This window comes from Ammodytes marinus, assembly GCF_949987685.1.
Source record: "Ammodytes marinus genome assembly, chromosome: 4".
Classification (NCBI taxonomy): Eukaryota; Metazoa; Chordata; class Actinopteri; order Uranoscopiformes; family Ammodytidae; genus Ammodytes; species Ammodytes marinus.
The window spans coordinates 30145318-30168601 of record NC_137233.1 but is presented as its reverse complement, the minus strand read 5'-3'; the positions used below and the strand labels follow the sequence as shown (position 1 = coordinate 30168601).

The 23284-nt window shown below is 40.7% G+C and overlaps 1 protein-coding gene across 2 annotated transcripts; it reads left to right on the top strand.

Moving 5' to 3' along the window:
- Nucleotides 1-465: 465 nt before the first annotated feature.
- LOC307248841 (LIM domain and actin-binding protein 1-like) lies at nucleotides 466-17053 on the top strand. Of its 2 annotated transcripts, none has more exons than XM_080025363.1 (12): nucleotides 466-556; nucleotides 3275-3417; nucleotides 4671-4713; nucleotides 8921-9373; nucleotides 9778-9832; nucleotides 11162-11415; nucleotides 13501-13555; nucleotides 13849-13946; nucleotides 14292-14313; nucleotides 14482-14513; nucleotides 14624-14754; nucleotides 14875-17053. In XM_080025363.1, exons 2-12 carry the CDS (start codon nucleotides 3296-3298, stop codon nucleotides 15935-15937), a joined length of 2328 nt encoding a protein of 775 aa, XP_079881489.1. In that variant the 5' UTR covers nucleotides 466-556; nucleotides 3275-3295; the 3' UTR covers nucleotides 15938-17053. The 2 variants fall into 2 exon arrangements, with proteins under 2 accessions (XP_079881489.1, XP_079881488.1); XM_080025362.1 differs by having other exon boundaries at nucleotides 14621-14754.
- The last annotated feature ends 6231 nt before the right edge of the window (nucleotides 17054-23284 follow it).

Genomic DNA, 23284 nt, shown 5'->3' with positions numbered 1-23284 from the left:
AAATGTGCACAATGTAACTTTGGATGTGTCATAAAAGTGAAGTTTTCTAAGATATATTCTCATAACTGATAAACCAACTTTCCTCTAAGGAAAATTGCATTTAGAGCAGAAATATGTTCTGTAAACTAACTGCATGCACAGCAAATATAAACAAACCCCCTCCCGTGAAACTGCATAGTGCAGCTTTAATGTAACCTCACCTGAATAAATAAAAAAATTAAGATACCTTGGTATTTCAATGTAGGCCTATCTTATTGTTTTCTATAAGCCTATCTTTCTTTCGTTTTGTTTTCTCTTGAAAAATGAGTGGGTCTTGGATTTTGGTTGTTGCAAGCGCGCACTCACGCAGACAATACACCAGGTAGGGCCAAAGTGATTGGTGTAGTCAAATCACATGACCCCAGCCTTTCCAACCCCTCCCATGCTATGACACCTTGCCGCCCACTCCACCTCTGTAGAGTAACACCGGGCGGAGGCGCAGAACCAGTGGCGTAGTGTCAGGTGTCTCGAGGACGAGGTTTAACAAAAAAAAGTGACTCGACGGAAGTTCGCACAGGTAAGAAGAAACTCTCAGCAAGGACCTAAAAACCTCTAAATAACTCTAGCTAGGGCTTATGTCAAACAATGAACAAGTATACCAAAAGCGTGTAGCCCATTTTGAGGAGTAAAAGGAGCCAGTAGGCGTTCGGCGTTGATTTAATTAGAATACCGCACGTGCACATCTAGGTTACTCCGTATTGTTTTCAAATAACTTGTCTTTCAAGAAAATGGATACCAAACCTTTACAGATGTAGGCGAAGGTTAACTTCATAGCCAACTCCAATGTCCAAACAGCTAGGACATAGGCCTACATAAAGTAGGCTAGGCCTTTTAGAAGTTAGTGTGTGTGTGTAACTATTTCGGACTTTTCTTATACTTGTAGCCCACCATCAGTCAAAAGCATCCTGACCTCCACGGATCGCTCATGGTGTTACACACCTGCCGTTAAAGTGATAGCTTCTGAGCAGGGCTGCCGATCCTCTCCACATGAGTCATGTCTGTTAATTACATCGCCTCAGTACCGATTCTTCTGGTTTAACTAAATTATTTTCTCATGAACAATAGATTGGGCCTGTGTGTCTTTGTTTTTCATTAACTGCGGCTTAGGTTTGTCCTGTGTGAAGCAATGCGTAGGCCTATAGCCTACTCCTCCTTATGAGTCACCTACCATGTTGTGGGTAGTGGCTGCTAAGGAGAACTTGGCTTACAGCGAAGGGGTTAAAGGTCAGTATCCGCCTTTCACTGATAACAAAGTGATGGAGATGAAGCTAAATGTTGGCGTTATGACATTAGTTTTTAAAAGCTCATGTATCAGATAGCCTGAAAAAGTTTCACAACTCCACTTGCAGTGCCATACTGTTGCCTTTTGTGAATTCTGATTAATCACGATGTAGTCAATGTTCTCTCTCCCAAAGCTTGGATTCAGAGAATATAACTAACATTAATGATACCATGCCGGGAGGTGTGGAGCTGTCAAAAAGCTGGAAGGTGTGGTAGGCCTAATTAGTCAAAGATAGCGTGTCCCTGTTGTCAAACAAAGCAAAACAAAACAAAAACCTGTGGTCTACTGTATGGCAATAGCGTGTACAGTAGCCTATAGGCCTAGTTATTTTATTGCTCATTAATGGTACACCGAACTGTACAAGTAGTTTTATTAATTAAGTTCAATTCAAACTATAGGCGTAGATTCAAATCTCCCTATAATCTGTCAAAGGTTTTTGCATGTGGTATAGGGGAATATAAAGTGATGAATGGGAGTTTGCAAGTCACACAGTTTGTCGTTTTTTTTTTCAGTGGCTGTGTTTCAGTTGAAGGATATGTTAAAGAGGTGGATTAGCGCCTGTAAACTCAGTCCACCTGTGTTATTCCTGTGTGTGATGGTGTCCTGTCCTGGGTGTGTCCCTGCCTTTCATTCAGTGCATGCTGGTTTGGTTCCAGTTCAGTACTACCTGTCCTCGGCACAACATACAGCTAATCAATAGACGAGATAACTTGCTCGTCAGGCTTCGAAACCTGTATCAACAGTAAATAACCTAAAGCCATAGGAAACCTAATTAGCATAAAGCGTTGGATTTCATAAATTAACACTGTGTTGTGTTTATCTTGGGGTGTTCTTTTGTTAATCTTTGCCTCTTCCCCTATGCTCTGCCCATGTAAGAAAAGGAAAAATACACACTAGCCTGACAGCAAATACAAGTAATTAAATAGGATTATAATAAAGTACATACTGGTAATGTTTTACAAAAAATATATGAACATAATATTGTATTTTTAAAATGTCATAATTATGTGGGTGATGTTCTCGGAAGCGTATATTAAATTGACTCTTTTTCAGTGTTAGAGATCAAAGCTATGTCGAAATTCAGCTCATTCCAAAGTCCTCACTGTACTTGTCACCAGTATTGCGTTGCATGTGAATAGTGATGTAACAGGTCCACCAGAGAGAGAGAGAGAGAGAGAAAAAAGGCCGAGAGGGTAAGACAAATGATTATAGAGTCTGTCAGCTGTGCACACAGTGGTATGTTATTATACATGGTGGTAACACAGTCTGAGTACCAAGAGAGGGATTCAAGGCCTGACATTAGGATATGCCTTTAGACACAGAAACTGTATCAGAGGCCTGTCAACACCCTATAACACTTAATTAAGCATGTGGGTCATTCAAGTGAAGCTAAAGAATAATTACATGCGTTACGCTGCACGGTTTTGGCAAGAATGCATTTCTTTCCGGTTCTCTGAGATTCCATCTCATCGAGATAATGTGCTAACACTCCTAGCACCTAGCTGTTTGTAGTTTTGTGTTTCTATCTTGCAATCAAGCCGCACGAGATGCAGCGCAGGTTTGAACATGTTGACTTGACTGTTTGAATGCACAACTGTATGAGCGCACACACACATATGTCATGCGCTCTTTCCTATGTACGTCAAGGTGGTGGGTTTGTGTAAAGGTAAACGGATGGGGATCAGGGATTTCAGACGGACAATAGTTCCTCTACATACACACACACACACACCTAGATCCTGGCACCAAATCCCAGCCTTGTTTATTCATTTGAAACAGGGCTCTTTTGTCTATTTAAATGTAGCATGTAAATGGCTTGTTATTAAGGTACAGCATAGGTTGTAAAGGTATGATTTGAAGTTAAGTCCTGTTAAAGGTTTGGAAAAGGATTAGGTAAAAGTGAAGAGTTAGAAATATTGCTGAAAATGGCCAATGTGTTTTTTTGTATTCCAGGTATTCACATAGGTCGCAGAGATGTCAAGCGGTCCGTTCAGTCGACGGTCCTGGGCGACGCAGTCCGTGCGTGTGACTGCGAAGGAGCTGTCACTGGTCGGTGGCCTGGGGAAAAGCAAAGCCATCGCCGAACGCTTCTCCAAGTGAGTAACACCTGGTTTTCAGTAACGTGTGTGCTGTCGATTTACACTTGTAAAAGTAACTGTAATACAATTAGGGCCCGACCCATGTGGATTTTTGAGTGCCGATGCCGATTATTTTCAGAGAAAAATTCCGATAACGATTAAATCGGACGATTATTTATTTTTTAAATCCCCAAACTATATATTGAAAAAATTTACTTTTTTGAACCCTTAAAAATACTGTATATAAATTATTGTTACTGTCGATAGGTGTACAGGAACTTTTTATTTATTGAAATATTCATTATCTAAAAAAAATAAAGTGTTACAAATATGTCTAAAGTGACATGACGCATTTTTAAACTTAGACATTAAGCATTTTATGTAACTGCACCCAACCCTCTGGAACTCCCTCCCTCCAAACATCAGCATCTCAGACTAGATAAACTCATTCAAAAGTCAACTCAAAACTCACCTAATTACACCTGACTCCATTCCAAACCTTATCTTTAATTTGTCTGTATTTTGTTTTCTTTTTCTATAAGTATGATTTTCTACGTATATGTATGATGTTAAGTGTCTTTGAATGACCTCCAATAAAGCACTATATAAATTCTATCAATTACTATTAACATTCAAAAGATGACCAATGACTATGCTATAGATGTCAGGGGGAACTGTCAAGGGTGAATAATCCAATATATTACAACACACCTGCTGCTGCTGTTAACAGGCTATAACTTTAATGCTATGCATGTAGGCTACTTCCGGGGCAGCAATGCATCTCACTCAACATGATTGCTTGAATATATATATATATATAATCGGCCGGCCGATATATCGCTCGGGCCCTAAATACAATACATGAATGCTAAATACATGTGTAGATCACTATACTGTGTAATGACTTCCACCTCCTCCTAATGACATTTCCAGTTCCATCAGTGTTCTTATTATATTATGTTATGTTGGAAATACATGAGACAAAATGTTATGAGTTCTATTTAGGACTACAGTGAGCTAGACTGTTGTGGGAAAAGCGATTTCTCCCTTTACCAAACTCCCCTAAAAAAAGAACTAACTTCCTTCGAACAAGCGGCAATCTCAAGTCAAATTTAAAAAGCTAAAACCAGAAAATGTATAAGTTATGCTTTTTCTACAGTTCTTGAATTCTTTGTGAGGTACTCGGAAATAAAAAGAAATCCCACAATTCTTAGAAAAGTCTATGTTTTTGTTTTGAGTCACCAGAGGTCACTGTTGTTTCTGTGTCTCAGGTACCAGCAGGCTGCTGAGGTCGCCAGTGCAGAGAAGAAAAAAGTAAGTATGCGTCAGCTGTGGCTACTCTCGTAGTTTACCACCACCGGTATGACTGTGTTAATGAATGGAACCTGGAACCCTGTAAAGCGCTTTGAGTGCCTTGAAAAGCGCTATATAAATCCAATCCATTATTATTATTATTATGAACCGTCCAGAGCCCTCAGGTCGTTTTGGACAGGTCTACTTACTGTCCCCAGAGTTAGGAATAAACAAGGAGAAGCAGCTTTTCAGTTTTTATGCTCTACATATCTGGAACAAACTCCCAGAAAACTTGAGGTCTGTTGCAACTCTCAGCTCTTTTAAATCAAATCTGAAGACTTTTCTGTTTCCCTTTTCAACCTGTAATTTATTTTATTTAAATGTTTTATTTCTATTCTTATTTTTCATTCGCTTTTCTAATCTCTATTCTATACTTGATGTATTTTAATCTGGATGTATTTCATGCCCCCTGTAAAGCACTTTGAATGGCCTTGTGTCTGAATTGTGCTATATAAATAAACTTGCCTTGCCTTGCCTATATCTGCAAAGCTTTCTGATGCGTGAGCTTGAGGCATCTGGAGTAGTTTTTTTTTTCACACGGAAGACAAATGCAAGTTATGGTTTCTCACATTGATATTGAACAGTTCACTAGATACGTTGTTATTCCAATCTTGAACCTATGACACATTATGTCTACAGCATTTTGATACACCTCTCCAAGCAAACTTGTGTGTGTGTGTGTGTGTGTGTGTGTGTGTGTGTGTGTGTGTGTGTGTGTGTGTGTGTGTGTGTGTGTGTGTGTGTGTGTGTGTGTGTGTGTGTGTGTGTGTGTGTGTGTGTGTGTGTGTGTGTGTGTGTGTGTGTGTGTGTGTGTGTGTGTGTACGCTGCACGTCTTGCTTCATTGCTTAGCAGCCTGTGGTGGTGCTAAACTAACAATTTAATTTTGAGCTGAGAAGTGCACACATGCATGCACACACACTCACCATGCCAACCCACTGTGTGGGCCAAATGTCTTGTCTCAGCTGACCCCTCATTGGCCACTTATTGTGATGATCAAACCTATAATCCTACAACCATGTAATCCCCTTATAATGCTCCCTGCAGTTCCAACTGTAGATTTGCAGCTTGTCATTGTGGAAGACTGATAAACAAAACAGGACTGAGATTACATGAGTAAGCGACCAGCTAATACCATGAAGAAATATAAGGTAATGTTGCTGTGGATGCGCTGTGTGAAATGGGCCGATTGTTCACCTGTGTGAGCCAGCTGCTAAAAATCTTGTTAGCGTCTATAGGCTGTTGTTAAACGTTCCACCTGTTTGTGATAATGACAAGGAGGCTTTGTTGTTGTTGTTGTGTTTTACTCCTGTAGAACCATGATATGTTCTCACTGTATGCGTATCTGTCTTTTTAAAGAACATAACTCTAACTCAAAAAAATTATCTATAGGCACATTTCAGTCAAAGCCGCAAGTTGAAGTGGTCAGATACACTCTGAATATTAATACTAAAATGTAAATGTTAGTGTGTATTACTTCTCAGGAACTGATAGCAAGTGTAGATAGCAGCAGGTATTTGAATAACAGGCATACAGAAGTCTAGTTAAGATATTTTAGGATAACACTCATGTCCTGATGTGTCCGAAGCAAGTTTGAATGAGCAGCATAAAAGACCATCTGTCTGAGGGAGTGGGGAGGGGGGAAGTGGGGGAAGGGAGGGTGGCATTTCAAATTAAACAATTAATCCTTTAGATAAATTGCAAAGATGAATCACAGAACGTTTTAAATATATATTAATCTTTACAACTCGAGAAATGTGAGGATTTGCTGATTTTCTCTGATTGTAATTTAAATCTGATTTAATTTAAAGTTCAGGTTACTTCTGTTAGTTTGATCCATTTTTTGGGGTAATTTACTGACAAAATAGAATCAGTTTGATCATGCCTGAGTAATTCTTTTCAGTCCACATTGTTCACTCCGGTTTTGATGTAGTAAAATTGTTAGTGCCAGTTACTACCACATCATTCTTATGGGCTGTCATCACATTGGGGAAGTACATTTTTCATGGTGTTCTGCTCCTCCTCTAACCTTGTAGAATCTAAAAACCGGCTAGACCGTCTCAATATTGCTCCTCAGGGTATCCGTTTGTGCAGCTGCTCTCAGAAGGTAGACCTCATTGTCAATGGAACCAACAACTTGTGCTCAGTCTTCCATATGTGCGTATTAGCGTTTTTTTTATATACTATCTATGGTTTTAGCAGACAGAAAAGGGGATGGGTTTGACAAAGTTGTCTCTCTTTCCAGGATCTGGTTAGTTTGCTGTCCTTAGTAAGGAATAAAAAAAAATCAAGGCCCATGATTGATTAGATGCGTGTCATCTCATTTGACTAATAAGCCTGCTGTATCACATCCGACAATCATTGCATAACAAGCTTTTTGTCAGCTGTATGGATAATCTAAATGTTTTATCCGATACTTTTGAAAAAATCAGCTACGTTTCTGTGGCACAAGATAAATGGCAAGCGTACTGTTTGGTATTGTGTGATATGTCTGTTCTAGTGCTGTTCTGGACTAAAGTGACTGTGTTCTGAGCAGTGTTTAAACCTCTTTGTGACACTGTGTTACATCTCATTCCTGTTATCACATGAATATTTGTTTTGACTGGCTTTTGTTCTTTGGTTGTCCTTGATATCTTATCTTCCATTTTGTCTCGTGTCACTATCCACCATATCCAAAACTTTCATTTAGTCCGTCAAGACTGGCGCTATTGGGAGACAGTTTTAGCACTGTTATCTTCTGAAATCACTTTTCAGTGGAAAAATTCAAAGCCGGCACAGTGAACAAAGAGTTAACTTTTCCATGAATGTATCATTTCCTGCTCTGGTTTCCTGGGTATTCTCTCTCTCTCTCTCTCTCTCTCGTTCTCTCTCTCTCTCTCTCTCTCTCTCTCATACACTTCCCCTGGTGTTGAAGGGGTTGGACTAGCGCCTACGAGCAAATTGTGTTGAGCGGCTAACATCTGGGAGAACTCTGCCTCACGCTGTCTGTTTGCACACTGACCTGTTAGAGAAGGACCAACCAAAGGACGCTCACTTTCCCTTCTAGCAGCACGTTTGGCCAGCCCCAGCGAATTCACTGAGGTTTTTCTTGATGTTTTCTTTCTTTTTGCTTAAAAATCGGGAAACAATCTCGTCACTGTCCAGTCCTCTCTCCGTTCACCCTGGACTTGCCTCACAAAGACAGTAATTGTTTGTCTGTTTTTTTTTTGTCCTCTTTGGGTTTTTTTGTCCCTTTCGTTAAGTCCTTTTATTCTTACATTTTGTTTGACTTTTTTCCTTCCTTTATTTGGTCTGTGCCTCTGTGTGCGTATTCATTTGACTTATCTGTAGATGTACAAAATTCACACAATGTACTTATATGCTAAGGTAGTAAAGTCTCTTGCGTCGTTTTCTTTATTTGTCATCTCTTATCTTCTCAAATTTATTTTTTATTAGGTTAAATTATTTTTTACTTTGTTTGTTTTGGGGCAGAATTGCGATTTCTATCATACAATAGTGTTTACATTTTTCCTACTGACCTGGCCTCAGCTGGGAAGCTCACATTGTTTTCGTGAGATTTATTAGTTGATTATTCTACTTTTATGTAAGCTTTGATTTATTCACGTGTCCACATCCTCTTTCTTCAACGGGCCATTCCTCTTCTATAATAAAGGAAGTCCCTGAAGGTCACGCGGCTGTGGTGCGCCTCCTGTTGTTCTGTTGTGCTGTTTGCTGCTCAACATGTTTTGTTGAAATGAATGGCTGAGTGGTGAACAGAGGCTTCCTCAGTATTTTAATTTGTTGGGAAAGGTGGAGTTGTCGTGTGGAAAGGAATGCAGCTGAGTATAAATCTGCCTGCTTGCCCAGCTCTGCTATCACTGTCTTAAGCCAATCATTGCCCTCGGCAGCTGCAGCAAAACATCTCTTTCCTGGACCAACTTTGAACAGCTGTTCACCTCATCTGTCCGAGAGGCCAAATTCAGAATCTGGCAGTTCCTTTATTCCACTGTGCTGGACTGGGGGGGTTTAAGCTGGAGGGCTTAGTACTCTATATGCTTTGTAGCCAAATGGAAATACTTTTGATAATTCAGCTTGGGACACAGAATGTAACCTGAGTTAAGAGGGGTACGTTTAGCTTTTGGTATGTTCACAATTTAACCGGCTTTCAATATCTTCCTCTCTTCCTCCCAGTCTCCTGAAAACGTCTCATCCTCCCAGCGGTCTTCTGGGAAACTGAGTGCTCTGAAGAGCCGCTTCGAGCAGGCACTCCACCGTGATAAGGACAAGTCTTCTGCTGTCCCTGTCCCTGCTCCTAGCCAGTCCAGTTTTCGCCGCAGACCTCCTGCTCTGTCCAGGCCCGTGTCCATCACTGAGCACGCTCCTCCATTAAAGAGCCCCGACCAGGTGAGCGCTCAGGGAAGTCAACCTCCAGCCAGTCGTGTGCAGAAGGCTCCAGCAGCTCCAGAAGAATCCAAGGCTGAAGAACAGAGAGGGATGGACAGGGATGAGCCGACACACAGGGAAAGACCTGAAAAAGGCCAAGAGGATGCTCCAACCAGCCCCTGTTCCCCTTATGAAAAAGCCAAGGTGCCACTGAACAACCTTAAGATGAAGTTTGAGCGGGGAGAGAACGCCATGAGCAAGGTAGTTATAAAAGAAAAGAATATTAAGAAATAATACACATTTTGTATGTAGGTCCTCTTTATTAAATCAAAGAGCTTAGGGTCTTTAGAATGAAATTGAAAGATTGTTTAATTACTGTTTCTTGTGTATAAATCCTGGAAAAGCATGTTTTTGGGGAAAAATGGATTATAGAAAACTCAATGAAGACTGTTGAATGAGAATATATTTTCTAGAAATGATGATTTGAGTGAAAGATGGGATCCAAACATTGTCAAAGTGATAACATTGCAGAAGAACAACTGTCCTGATTGATGAATGCCATAGACTCACTTTAGGAGAGGAAACAGGGTTGCTGCACGTCTGTGTTCATAGCACTAGTTCTGTGAACTGGACCTCTGATTGCACCAATCATTTGACTTTTTCAGAGCGGCAGGACAACACTAAGCAGGACTTCCTCAGAGGAGCTGGACCAACATGGCGGTAAAGTCAAGCGTACACAAATACACACAGCTCTTTCAATTAATAAACTCATTTTTGAACATGTTGGTAGAAGGGACAGAATACACAGAATTCATTGAAATGTCATCGTCTTAACTCCTTACCCTATACAAAAAAAAACTAGAGTTCTAATCTTTACCTTTTCATATACAAAACTTGTTTTAAAGCAGTTCGGATGGATTTGAGTTTGAGCATTTCAGCACAATCATAATATCCCGCCTTCCTCCAATGCAGCCCCACCCCCTCATTCCTATCCCCGTTTTTTTTGTTTTGTTTTTGAAGAAACTTAATTTAGGCTACACAAGCAGACTTACTTGCTTAATACTGTCTCCGTGCACAAAGTGAGTTATATTGTGGCTGAAGAAACTGGTGGCTGTAGTAGGCTACCGGTACCGCGCTGATCTGCTTGTATCACTGGTTTCACTTCAGATATGTCGGCCAGAACACCACTTATGCTTATAATGAGACTAGGAGAGGAGGAGTAGGGTTTTATCCGCTCTTTATTTTCCTTCTTTCACAGGCACAGCCGCATATAGATCGCGGAAAAAGAACAAAGGCTTAAACTCCGCTCGTGAGGAGACGTTTGAACAGCTGTTGCGACTCGCGAATCGCAGCCGCTAATAACATGCACAAACTATAACTTATAACAGCGATCGGGACTACATGTACATACTCACACACGGGTGATTCACATTTACACTCAGATAAACACGAATGATGGCTTACTGTGGCAACTTGCTCACACACATCTCACCGAGGGAGAAGCGAAAGGAAACTTACTGAACTGGCTCTCTGGCCGACTGACGTCACGGCCCAACACTAAAACACAGCTTAACACACTGTAAGAAATAACAAGAAATAACAACACTGTAACCTTTTCTACAATGGTCGCTACTCGCTAGGCTACTGTCTGCCGTGGAATCAAAACAAACCCTTTCGTTGAGGACGCGCGTGCACGAATGCGCGGTACACAAGCAGACGGCAAACAGACAGGTCTGTCGGCCAATTAAATCGTTCGGTCCGAACGATTTGATTGGTTGTAGTTTTCACCTAATATTATGAGACTGAAATAATTGTTTCTTTTTATTCCTGTTGGGTCTACCATGCATTTTAGAGTGTAAAAACCTTATTTATACCATTTTAAAGTCATTTAAAATAAGTGTAAAAACTCTACAAAGGTAAGAATAGCTTTAAGCTTTAGTGCTACAGTATGTATGTGGACAGGCAGTGTTGTTCCAGGGAACACGTCTGTATATGTTCCGTTACTTGATCATGAATAATACTGCAGTGCAAACATCTCTTCTGCTGTAGGTCCATTGAAGAGCCCCGGCCCGGTGAGCGCTCAGGGAAGTCAACTTTGTGTCCAGAAGGCCCCAGCAGCTCCAGAAGAATCCAAGGCTGAAGAACAGAGAGGGATGGACAGGGATGAGCCGACACACAGGGAAAGACCTGAAAAAGGCCGAGAGGATGCTCCAACTAGCCCCTGTTCCCCTTATGAAAAAGCCAGAGTGCCACTGAACAACCTTAAGATGAAGTTTGAGCGGGGAGAGAACGCCATGAGCAAGGTAGTTATAAACAGTGACAGATTGGCTCATTTTCATATGTTTACATTCTGAAAACAGATATGATCACTTTAGTCACTTGAGTCCTGTCACATTCTGTTTCTCGCTGCATGGTTATGTGTTGTGTTATGTGTGTCATCATATATTTTCCTCACAGTTTTCTCTGTTCCTGCTATACTTGTTTCACCTGGATTTGACTCCCCCCCACCCACCCCTCTAACTCTCTCTGGGTGTCTTTGTCTCTGATCCCCAAACAACAAGCCCTGGCTGCACTTTTCACCTTCCATTGCAGAGGAATGCAGGAACATTCCTGACCTAAGGGCTGTTTCACTCGTCAGAGAATCAATTCTGAGGAGAAACTGTATTTTATCTTACTTTCCATTAGCAAGTGTGGATTCTGGATTCTGGGCTTGACTTTTAGGTTTTTCCAGTAATATTTTTCAGTTTTCTGTACCTGCAGCAGTCCACACATAATCTGCAAGGGATAATAGTCACACAAAAATGAAGAGAAACGCCACGCTTTGTCCATTTTACATTTAGCGTAACTCATGGTTCTCCAAGTCTGCAAGGAGCCTTGAATGGTTCAGTCTTAGTTTAATATTGGCTGAAAACGGTTGATACACAATTGCTGTAGGTGAATGTGGTTTAATAATGTAGTTGGTGTTTTGATTTACATGGCTGAGGAAGATTGTGGCGCAACAGGAATCCATACAGTTCCAGTTGGTCAAAGCTTTCCATTCATGCGTGTACAGGATCACTGCTGAGACCAAAGTGCCTGGTATACTAATTATCATTGGTGATGACATGGTCACAGACACACACACACACACACACACACACGCACACGCATACGCACACACACGCACACACATTTTTTGTTTTAAAGCTGCACATCTGTCGAGTAAAGCTCTGGACAATACTGGAAACATCATAGACAATTGAAGTTTATTTGAAAATCTGGGCAACACAACCCCTTCTACCTGCTTTACACTGAGGAAACAGGATCTGGCTATGTTTCTCAACACTAGGGCTGGCCCGAATGCCATTTTTCAGGCTTCGAATATTCGTTGGTTTTTCCGAGCGAATATTCGAATATTCGTTCCAGAAAAACACACCATCAAAAACAACATTTAAAAAAAAAAAACGTTAATAATCCCTATATACTCCCTGGAACCGATTTTGACAGTATCTGCATATTTTGTTGAAGATTTACGTGCTCGGAGGTGAAGTAATGGATGCGCTAAGACACTTAGTGACGTAATATCCTCCTAAATGAGCAATACTACTACTACTACAATATTACTAACTTTTATATCCAAATATAAAATTATTTGATGACATTATATTGCAGTACTAGCTTCTTGCAAAAAAAATGTTGAAAAAAATAAAAATAAAAATTATATATATATAAAAAAAAAAACGAAGCTCCGAATACTAATTTAAGCTCCGAATACTAATTTTCCGAACGAGTATTCGAATATTCGAATAATTTGGGCCAGCCCTACTCAACACAGTGCTGACCTGTGTGGGATGCTGTTGTACCAGTGCTGACGACTTGCGATATCCTTGTGTCATGCAGGCATGGGAAACAGGACAGACAGTGACTCACAGGCAGGCCGTCAGACTTGTACTTACCACTAGTCTTATCTCTCTCCCTTCACACCAAGTGACAGAGGCTGAAGTTGAAACCTAAAGTAGGAAATCACACACAAACTGAGCCACTTTTATAACATTTTGTTACTATAAAAATCTCGAAAGATTACATTTAAAGAAAGGTAATAGTATAATTGACAAACAATATTACATTGTATGGAGGTCCACTCTATAATCGGAAATGTCTTCTTGCCTTTTTAGAATGAAATTCAAAGATTTTTAATGTCTGTGTCTTGTGTTTAAATCTTGGAAAAGCATGTTCTCAAAAACAATTTGGATTATAGAAATCTTAATGCAAAGGGACTTTGTTGGAGGAATGTTATTTCTAGTAATGGTGATTTGACATATAGTGATATAATTCTTTGTGAAAGTGATATTGTCGCAGATAAACAACTGTCATGATTGATGAACGCCAATCATTATGAACTTTTACAGAGCGGCAGGACAACACTACGCAGTCAGTCATCAGAGGAGATGGACCAACATGGCGGTAAAGACCAAAAACACACAAACACACACAGCTCTTTATTAATTAATTAGTTTTTGAACATAATGGTGGAAGTGACACAGAATATACTGAATTAATTTGACTCATAACCCTTTGATCCTAAAACCACAGGTCTAATCTTTACCTTTTTCAACACACTTATTTTAAGCGTCAGTGCTACAGTATGTTTGTGGGGAGGCAGTGTTTTTTCAAGCAAGACGTCTGTATGTTCCACACCTTGATAGTGACTAACACTTGAGTCAAAGCATTAAGTGCAAACATCTCTCCTGCTTTAGGTCAGTCTGTGCTGGAACGAGCGTTGGAGTCGTCATCCACGAGGGACAAGTTGGCCAAGTACAAGGCTGCTGTTTCTAAACAAGGCCCCACTCGCCCTGTGAGTCCATGCTTTGGGACCTGAATGTAAAGCATATCTGAGACATGTAGCCTCTGTAAAATAGAAATTAAATATTAGAATACATTTTCTTTTAAGATAGATGTGACAACATTTTAACGTTTGTTATAAATTAAGGGTTAATAGTGAGCATTTAATAATACTATGCTACAGGTGTTTTTATAGGTCATATGTGAAGCAATGTTATCAAAATGTAAAGCAAATATATTTTTAGTTGATTGATTGTTTCACATTGCGGTGTGAAACAATCACATTGTTTTGTATATTAATATATGTCTTTTTTAACAAGTGTTTGCTTGTTTTGTTTATTCACTTTAATTCCGACAGGGTCTGGCACCTGAGTGCAATGGTGAGTCAAGGATACTCCAAGGATATAATACCACATGATTGATATAGTATTGCCTCTGATATAAAATGTGAAATACAACAAAAACTTAAATATCAATATATCCCAATAACTTTCATCTGGGTTCAGAGGCACAACAGCTTGACGCTCTGTATGTTTTGTCTGTTTCAGGGGAGAACGGTGGGCAACCTAAAGCATTTAGGGTGAGTCAGTCATCACAAGAATCAGGAGAAATGTATGAATTCTCATAAGAAATTCAGTTTCAAACCATGATGATTACAAATCTATGAAACTATCATTGTGTGTTTAGAAGTTCTGCCCAGCGGTGAAGGAGACGTGCATCGCTTGTCTAAAGACGGTGTACCCTCTGGAGAGGCTGGTGGGTGTAGAGCATATCTACCATAAAAGCTGCTTCCGCTGTGTTCACTGTAATGCAAAGCTCAGGTGAGTCTTGTCTTTTAAGCATTTTCTAATTTTTCCTTATTTTTTTTATCTTATATCAGAAAATGTACTGTAAATCCTCAATAAATGCAAAATATGGTCTTTGCTTCTCTCTATTTCTAGCCTTGGGAACTATGCCTCTCTGCATGGTAACATCTACTGCAAGCCCCATTTCAGCCAGCTGTTTAAAGCTAAAGGCAACTATGATGAGGGGTTTGGCCTTCGGCCTCACAAGGAGCTGTGGGAGCCTCGAGATGATGGAGAAGAAGGAGAGGAGACGGTGAAGCCTAAAGAACCAGAGGGGACCAAAGCTCAGACGCCTCCAGCTGACAATGTCTCAGACAAACAGCCAACCCTGACTGAGGAAAGTACCCCTCAGGTCAAGGTTACTGACATGGCCGCCTTACTGCAGACACGTGTGCAGACACAAGCCAGCTCCGGTGAGTCTGCAGACAAGCCAGCAGAGAAGCGCAGGCTGAGGGTGGCCTGGCCTCCCCCGGCCGGCGAGGGCCAGTCTGGGACAGGAGCTCTCAGTCCAGTCACAGAGGGAGCTGCTTCAGTCAGACCCTGGAGAGCCAAGTGGCCCCCGGCCCCAGAAGACGAGGGGCCAGCAGCCCAGAGCTCAGAGCGGGCTGGACTCGGCAACCTGAGGAGGAGCTCTTCTCTAAAGGAGCGCTGTCGCCCTTTTACCATCGCAGCAAAACCTGCAGTCAACCTGGCACCCAGGGAGCCTCGTCGTCCTCTCAAATCCCTGCTGGAATGGAGAACATCCTTTGAGGAGAAAAACCCATCTGAAGAAACCCCCAAGGATAATAAGCCGGAGGTTAGGCAAGTGAAAAGTCTGGAAAAGAAAGAGCAGACGATGCCTAAAACACCAAGTGAAGATGCAAAAGAGACCATCTCAGAGGACGACGTGGACACACCTGAGCCACAGGAAGAAAGAGAGGAAGCAAGCGGAGGGAAGGCATTAGCAGACAAGATGGCGGTTGAAGAGGGCTCTCTAAAAAGCATCTCCCCGAGTATCTCACCATCTCCGTCTCCACCTCTACAGCCAAAACAGAACCGCGCCTCCCAGGACGTGGGCTTCTGGGAGGATGATAAAGCAGGAAGTGATGGCGAGGAGCTGAGTGCAGAGGATATCATTAAGAGGAACCGCTACTATGAGGATGAGGACTCTGACTCATAGGAACATTACACTCTTAATGTCACAATCATCCAGCAACAGCGACTTTGTCAGTTTAATCAGTTGGTTGGTAGATCACAAATATAGCCAGATTTTTTATAGTGTTTCAGGAGAGATGCAGAAATGTGTTATGGGGATGTGCATAAATACTGCAGAAAAACCTGTCTTTGATTTTTAAAGTACAAATGTTGGATTTTTAATTTTTTTTTTTTTTTTACATTTTTGAATATACTGTAAATGAAATTCTAATACAGCTTTTATATGACTGATATACTGGAAGGTGGGTCTCCTATTTAATAGAATGGAATCATTGCTTCTGTGCATGTAAGCTCTTGCTAAGTGTTTGCACGTGGTGTGTCTAAAAACCATTTTACTTTCTGCCGTTCTCATAGTGCTTTTTAACGACAGGCAGTTGTATTTTTCGTCATCAAGAAAAACAGTCGTTGTTTGGCCTTCCTAGAATGCAGAAAAGACAAATATATCTTTTTGAAAAGCGCAAGTTCCTGTTATACACTCCCAGTACTCTATTTTTAAGATTTTTTTTGTGGAAAATAAATGTGCTGGCAGTTTAAATTGTAAGAGTAAAACAAAGTAGAATAAACAGAACCCAAATGGGAATGCTCTGGATTATGTTTTGACAAACCTCCAAACCAACATTGTATAGTTCTTTTTTTCCCAGCTGCCTTTGTGCTATATTTATTTGTATTGAACCCAGTACTTTTCCACTATTCCAAAGTCACTGGACATTCCCCTCCAGTTAAAATGCCATAGAGCAGACAAGTAATACTTTAAGGATAAACCACACGCGTGAGTCAGTAAACTTTAATCATACTGTCCTGCAGGGGGTGCTCTGGTTCAGTACAACTAGAGCTGTACACAGGGATTATCTAAATTCTATGTGTAGCTGTGCTGTGTGACATAACCGTCTTTATTACAATAAAAGGAGAAACTACAATTGAACTATAAACTACAATGTTGCCACTGATGGCTCTCCTTTCAGTCCAAATGCACGTATGTATGTAAATCACTGATTAAAATGTGCTGTGGAATATTTTTTTTAAATCATTTGTATAATGACACATTAGGCATTTCAGTCTTTGCTGTTTGTTGGAACATAATTAAAATTGTATACATAAGGAATTCAGAGTTTGCACAAAGCCGGCACTGCCTTCTTCATTATCTTCATGGTAATGGTAATGGTAATGGTAAATGGACTTGTATAGCGCTATATCTCCGTTTATCACAGACTCAAAGCGCTTTACATTGTTTTTGTACACATTCACCCAGTCACACACACATTCATACACCGATAGCAGCAGCTACCACGCAGGGTAGGCTTAGCACTAGGGTGCTAAGCTAACTAAGCTAACTATCGGGAGCAATTCGGGGTTCAGTGTCTTGCCCAGGGACACTTCGACATGTGGCGGGGAGACGGGGGATCGAACCTCCGACCCTGCACACCAGAGGCGAACTCCTTACCCACTTCGCCACTGCCGCCCCACTTCACTAGCTTCCAGACTCAATGTGTGCTAGCTGGAACATTTTGGATACTATGCACGCATTAAAGGTGAAGTAAGCGGTTTATTTATGTTAATATAAGTGTTAAATCGCTCTTTATTCATACAGTGATCACTTTCATAATGTGCGCGTTTCTTAAAGCCGATCTCTCAGTCAGCTGCTCTGCATGTAATCGGCAAATAAACTTATTGGAGGATCCCAAAATGTTTATCTAATCACAAGAGGGAACGCTTCAAAGTGATACTCGTCTCACTCATATACAGGTCCTTCTCAAAAAATTAGCATATTGTGATAAAGTTCAATATTTTCTGTAATGTACTGATAAACATTAGACTTTCATATATTTTAGATTCATTACACACAACTGAAGTAGTTCAAGCCTTTTATTGTTTTAATATTGGTGATTTTGGCAAAAAAGTAAAGAAAAACCAAAAATCGCAAAAAATTAGCATATTTCATCCGACCAATAAAAGAAAAGTGTTTTTAATACAAAAAAGTCAACCTTCAAATAATTATGTTCAGTTATGCACTCAATACTTGGTCGGGAATCCTTTCGCAGAAATGACTGCTTCAATGCGGCGTGGCATGGAGGCAATCAGCCTGTGGCACTGCTGAGGTGTTATGGAGGCCCAGGATGCTTCGATAGCGGCCTTAAGCTCATCCACAGTGTTGGGTCTGGTGTCTCTCAACTTCCTCTTCACAATATCCCACAGATTCTCTATGGGGTTCGGGTCAGGAGAGTTGGCAGGCCAATTGAGCACAGTAATACCATGGTCAGTAAACCATTTACCAGTGGTTTTGGCACTGTGAGCAGGTGCCAGGTCTTGTTGAAAAATGAAATCTTCATCTCCATAAAGCTTTTCAGCAGATGGAAGCATGAAGTGCTCCAAAATCTCCTAATAGCTAGCTGCATTGACCCTGCCTTTGATAAAACACAGTGGACCAACACCAGCAGCTGACATGGCACCCCAGACCATCACTGACTGTGGGTACTTGACACTGGACTTCAGGCATTTTGGCATTTCCTTCTCCCCAGTCTTCCTCCAGACTCTGGCACCTTGATTTCCGAATGACATGCAAAATTTGCTTTCATCCGAAAAAAGTACTTTGGACCACTGAGCAACAGTCCAGTGCTGCTTCTCTGTAGCCCAGGTCAGGCGCTTCTGCCGCTGTTACTGGTTCAAAAGTGGCTTGACCTGGGGAATGCGGCACCTGTAGCCCATTTCCTGCACACGCCTGTGCACGGTGGCTCTGGATGTTTCTACTCCAGACTCAGTCCACTGCTTCCGCAGGTCCCCCAAGGTCTGGAATCGGCCCTTCTCCACAATCCTCCTCAGGGTCCGGTCACCTCTTCTGGTTGTGCAGCGTTTTCCGCCACACTTTTTCCTTCCCACAGACTTCCCACTGAGGTGCCTTGATACAGCACTCTGGGAACAGCCTATTCGCTCAGAAATTTCTTTCTGTGTCTTACCCTCTTGCTTGAGGGTGTCAATGATGGCCTTCTGGACAGCAGTCAGGTCGGCAGTCTTACCCATGATTGCGGTTTTGAGTAATGAACCAGGCTGGGAGTTTTTAAAAGCCTCAGGAATCTTTTGCAGGTGTTTAGAGTTAATTAGTTGATTCAGATGATTAGGTTAAGAGCTCGTTTAGAGTACCTTTTCATGATATGCTAATTTTTTGAGATAGGAATTTGGGGTTTTCAAGAGCTGTATGCCAAAATCATCTGAAATATTTCAGTTGGTGTGCAATGAATCTAAAATATATGAAAGTTCAATTATTATCATTACATTATGGAAAATAATCAACTATATCACAATATGCTAATTTTTTGAGAAGGACCTGTATACTAGGCTATATACACTCCATGGTCTCACTGCCGGTGCACGCCAGAGCAACAGATGGGTGACGCAGTTAAAAATCCTTCACAATGTCTGTTTTGATGGTTTTTATCATGTTTTATCCCACTTATGGATCTGAGATGATGCTAGATAACTTGCTGCTTGAAGACCGCAGTGCATTAATGTGACGTAGGGACGAGCGAGGGGACTGCTAACTGCAGTAACTGACACGAAGTTAGCTAAAAGAACCATTCCGCCTACAGCACCTTTAAGATTATTATTGTGTTTTTATTTTAAATCACAAATACTATATCTGAAGTATCAATAGTTCACGCGCGCACGCACGCAAGCACACGCACACACAATACACTTGATAAAGACAAATCTAATAAAAAATAGAAAATCACTTATTAATTTCTCTTCAATTAATCTTTATGAAAAAATTAAATATTATATTTATAAATGATATGTATAATTGCTGGATGTTTAAGAACAACTGTTTATTTTCTATTTTCAGTGAGAGGAACTTGTTTCAATAAGACATAAATCTCTTTATAATGAGGCCTCTTTACTGCCCTCATGTGGCCACAATGAGGTACTACATCCATGGACATTTATGAAGTCAGTCCAATTAGTTCTCAATCAGTTAAATCCTATTCAGAGCGTGAGTGCAGGCGCCCTCCTGTGGCCATCAATCATTACTACAACCACACTGGTCGCTAGGCTTAATTACACACAAGCAACATGTTTGGTTGAAAAAAAGTGGTTGTTACTAAACTCGCGTTGTAAAAATGTATTTACCGTTTCATAGCATCAATACACTAAATCAGTTAATATCTGAGAATGAAAGCAGACAAAACACCACCTTTATTTCGACAGAGCACACAAAAAACCTTGTGTTAGTAGGAGGAGTATATGCTACATTGTGTTAGCTTCACTAGCTTAAAGTGGACCTATACTTTTTGACTTTTATGACCTATAAATGTTGTTATAATGATTTATAGTCATGTTTAACCATACTAGCTTATCAAATAATGACTTACATGCATTTAGACATATTTCCTGCTGACCGTCTGGGGTGGCTGTGCAGAGCACTAAACATAGGGCAGCCGGTCGAGAAATCACATGACAAATCGGTTCAGAATTTCCTGATAATTTTGTTGTCACGAAAAGCGGATGTTTCCATGTATGGTAATGCTGCTCAGGCAAGCTCCGGCCATGCCCCCACCTTCCTGCTCTGAAATCTCCCCGCGCGCTGCTGAAAATGTTCCGGAAGGAAGGTAACCAATCACAATGGAGTGGGGTTTGCAGGAGGGAGGGGGGGGGTGGCGGAGAAGCACAGAGCCGAGTGTGGAGCAGACTGCTGTGCTCGCTAGGGTGAGAGCAAGAGTGTCCCCAAAATCTACATGTTTTTTTGTGATGTGATTCGTGTCAGGTTGCTCTATAGCAGTTTTTAACAAGAAATTAAGACCAGAAAAGTAGTATAATAGGAGATCTTTAAGCTAACGGTTTGTAACAGTTGGCTAATAATCAGGGGCCTGATTTATAAAGGTGTGCGTAGAAACCTTCCCAAAACATTGCGTTCTCAAAGCCAAGAATGTGCTGCGCAAAAAAAAGTTGAGATTTATAAAAATGTGCGGCGCACTGTTGCACACAATCTTCCCTTTTTGATACCCACCTGCGGTGAATTGTGCGCAGACGATCTGCGCCCCGTGTCCTCCTCCCACTTGAGACTTCACCTCCCAGTTTCATCCCACAATCTTCCATACATGGCGAATGCTAAATAGCTCCTGAATATGATGACGCTAATAAGCACAGTATTTTGACTGACCTGAGGAGAAAAGGGAGGCAACCTGCCGCAAAGAAAGCGACTGGGAAGGAAGAAAGCCCGTGCCATGCACCGCTGTAACTGGCACACAAACACAAACGCGCGCGCTGATCACATATCATGATTGGCACAGTCATTACAGTCTTTGTTAAGCTGTTTTGCCCAACTTTGTACAGTATGAAATATCACGTATTAGCGAACCTGTAGGACTATTTGTAGGCCTATATAAAATTTGTAGTGAGAAGTGAAATAATTAGCCTGTAGTCTATTCCAAAGCAATGTTTCCCTTCCGTGAGATCCACACATTTCCAACAAGATCAGATTATAGTTCAAACTTCCAGGGTAGGGTTGCAAAGGGGTGGAAAGTTTCCGGTAAATTTCCGGAAACTTTCCGGGAACTTTCGCTCGGGAATTTTGGGAATATTCAAAATTGGAAATCATAGGAATTAACTTAATAGCGGTAATCTATTTTTTTTCATATCCCAACATAAATCTAAACATTTAAACACTATGTCTGGTCATAGGCAGGCATCCATGCACAATAATACAATAAAAAAAACATTACATTTAAACAGATTTATTTGTAAGAAGAATTTTATCAAGTTTTGTTTTTTTATGAACAATCAATAATTTCACTGAACAACAAAAAGATACGGTGGCCCTGAGAGCTCACAGCACTGCAACATCAGAAAACACACGCAAGAAGACAAAACGCAAGCAAATTAAGAAAACATCTTCATCAATTTGACAACACATCCGCAGCATTTAGTGTTTTCTGATGTTGCAGTGCCGTGAGCTCTTAGGGCCAACGTAAAAAGATGAATGTTGAGTAAAATATTACTCATCTGTCTGACCCCACCCATTCAATAAATAAAGTAAAATGCCCCCCCCCCCCCTACCCATGTGATGGAGGAATGCACAGTGCATGTAGGGGGCGTGGCCTCAGTACCCATACAGTAGGATGTGTGCTATGTGCAATTTGCCAAGTCTACTTGTACTGGTACTGTAAAATCTGGTTGTTTTAGTCAAGATTATGCTAAAATATATTTTCCCCAACTATATTTAAACTCACAGTTGAAGCCTCTGTAAACTAGTAAAAATCAATATATGATATCAAGTTTGGTGTCTCAATAAACTTGAAAAAAAATCAGATTTGAAATTAAATGTTCATAAATATATTAAAACTAAGTTGAAAAAACTGCTTTTTACAGTCTAGAACGTTTGCCAGGACTGAAATAACATAGTTATGAGGATTTAGTGCATTTGGGTTGCTTTGAATTGAGTAAATTCCCGTTTATTCCCGTTAATTCCCATAAATTCCCGTTAATTCCCATGGAAAGTTTCCAACTTTGAAAATTCCCGGAATTTTGCAACCCTATTCCAGGATATGTTGTTATAGGAAAGAGATGCATGTAATAATTTGCTACATTCATAACATGATTTTATCTAACGAAATATATAGTTTTAATTAATATTTTTGGCCTTAACTTTGTACAAAACTACTTTTTACACACAGCCTAAAATATAGACTAGTTGCTCTCCCGCTGGCCACTCATGGACACACCTCCCAACGTATATGATATTATTATAAAGTAGAACTATAAGATTCAATTTAAAAATATAACCATAACATGTAGCCTATAGACCTACTTGATAAGTAAATCAACCTACATCATTACTGCATGCTAAAGACAGCAGTAGCCTATATTCGCAACAATAGGTACACACATATAATTGATTAAATATATTGGGTGCCATGATGCATTTCACAAGGATATGTGTGTTTTTTCCGATGACAGAGACGATGATGACTTTATTTCGTGGTGTTGCCATTGAGTGTCGCTGATTCCCCGAGTCAGGAAAACCTTGCGGAAGCTCTACGCATGGTCAAAAGTTGGCGTGGGAATACGCACACTTCTCCGCAAATAATTATTTTATAAATACCACCGTTTTGCCACAGCACATTTGACCGCACATTTCTGCCGTCTACGCAAGGTTTTTGTGCGCAGCAAGCTTTATAAATGAGGCCCCTGGTTTAGTGGAGCAAGAACTATTGCCACTAACTTCTTCATAAGCATTAATTGCTCTCTTGAAGTAACGTTACTTTAAATAACATCCAAGCAAAACATCAGTCCGCATTGTATAGTTTGTATGGAGTATCATCTC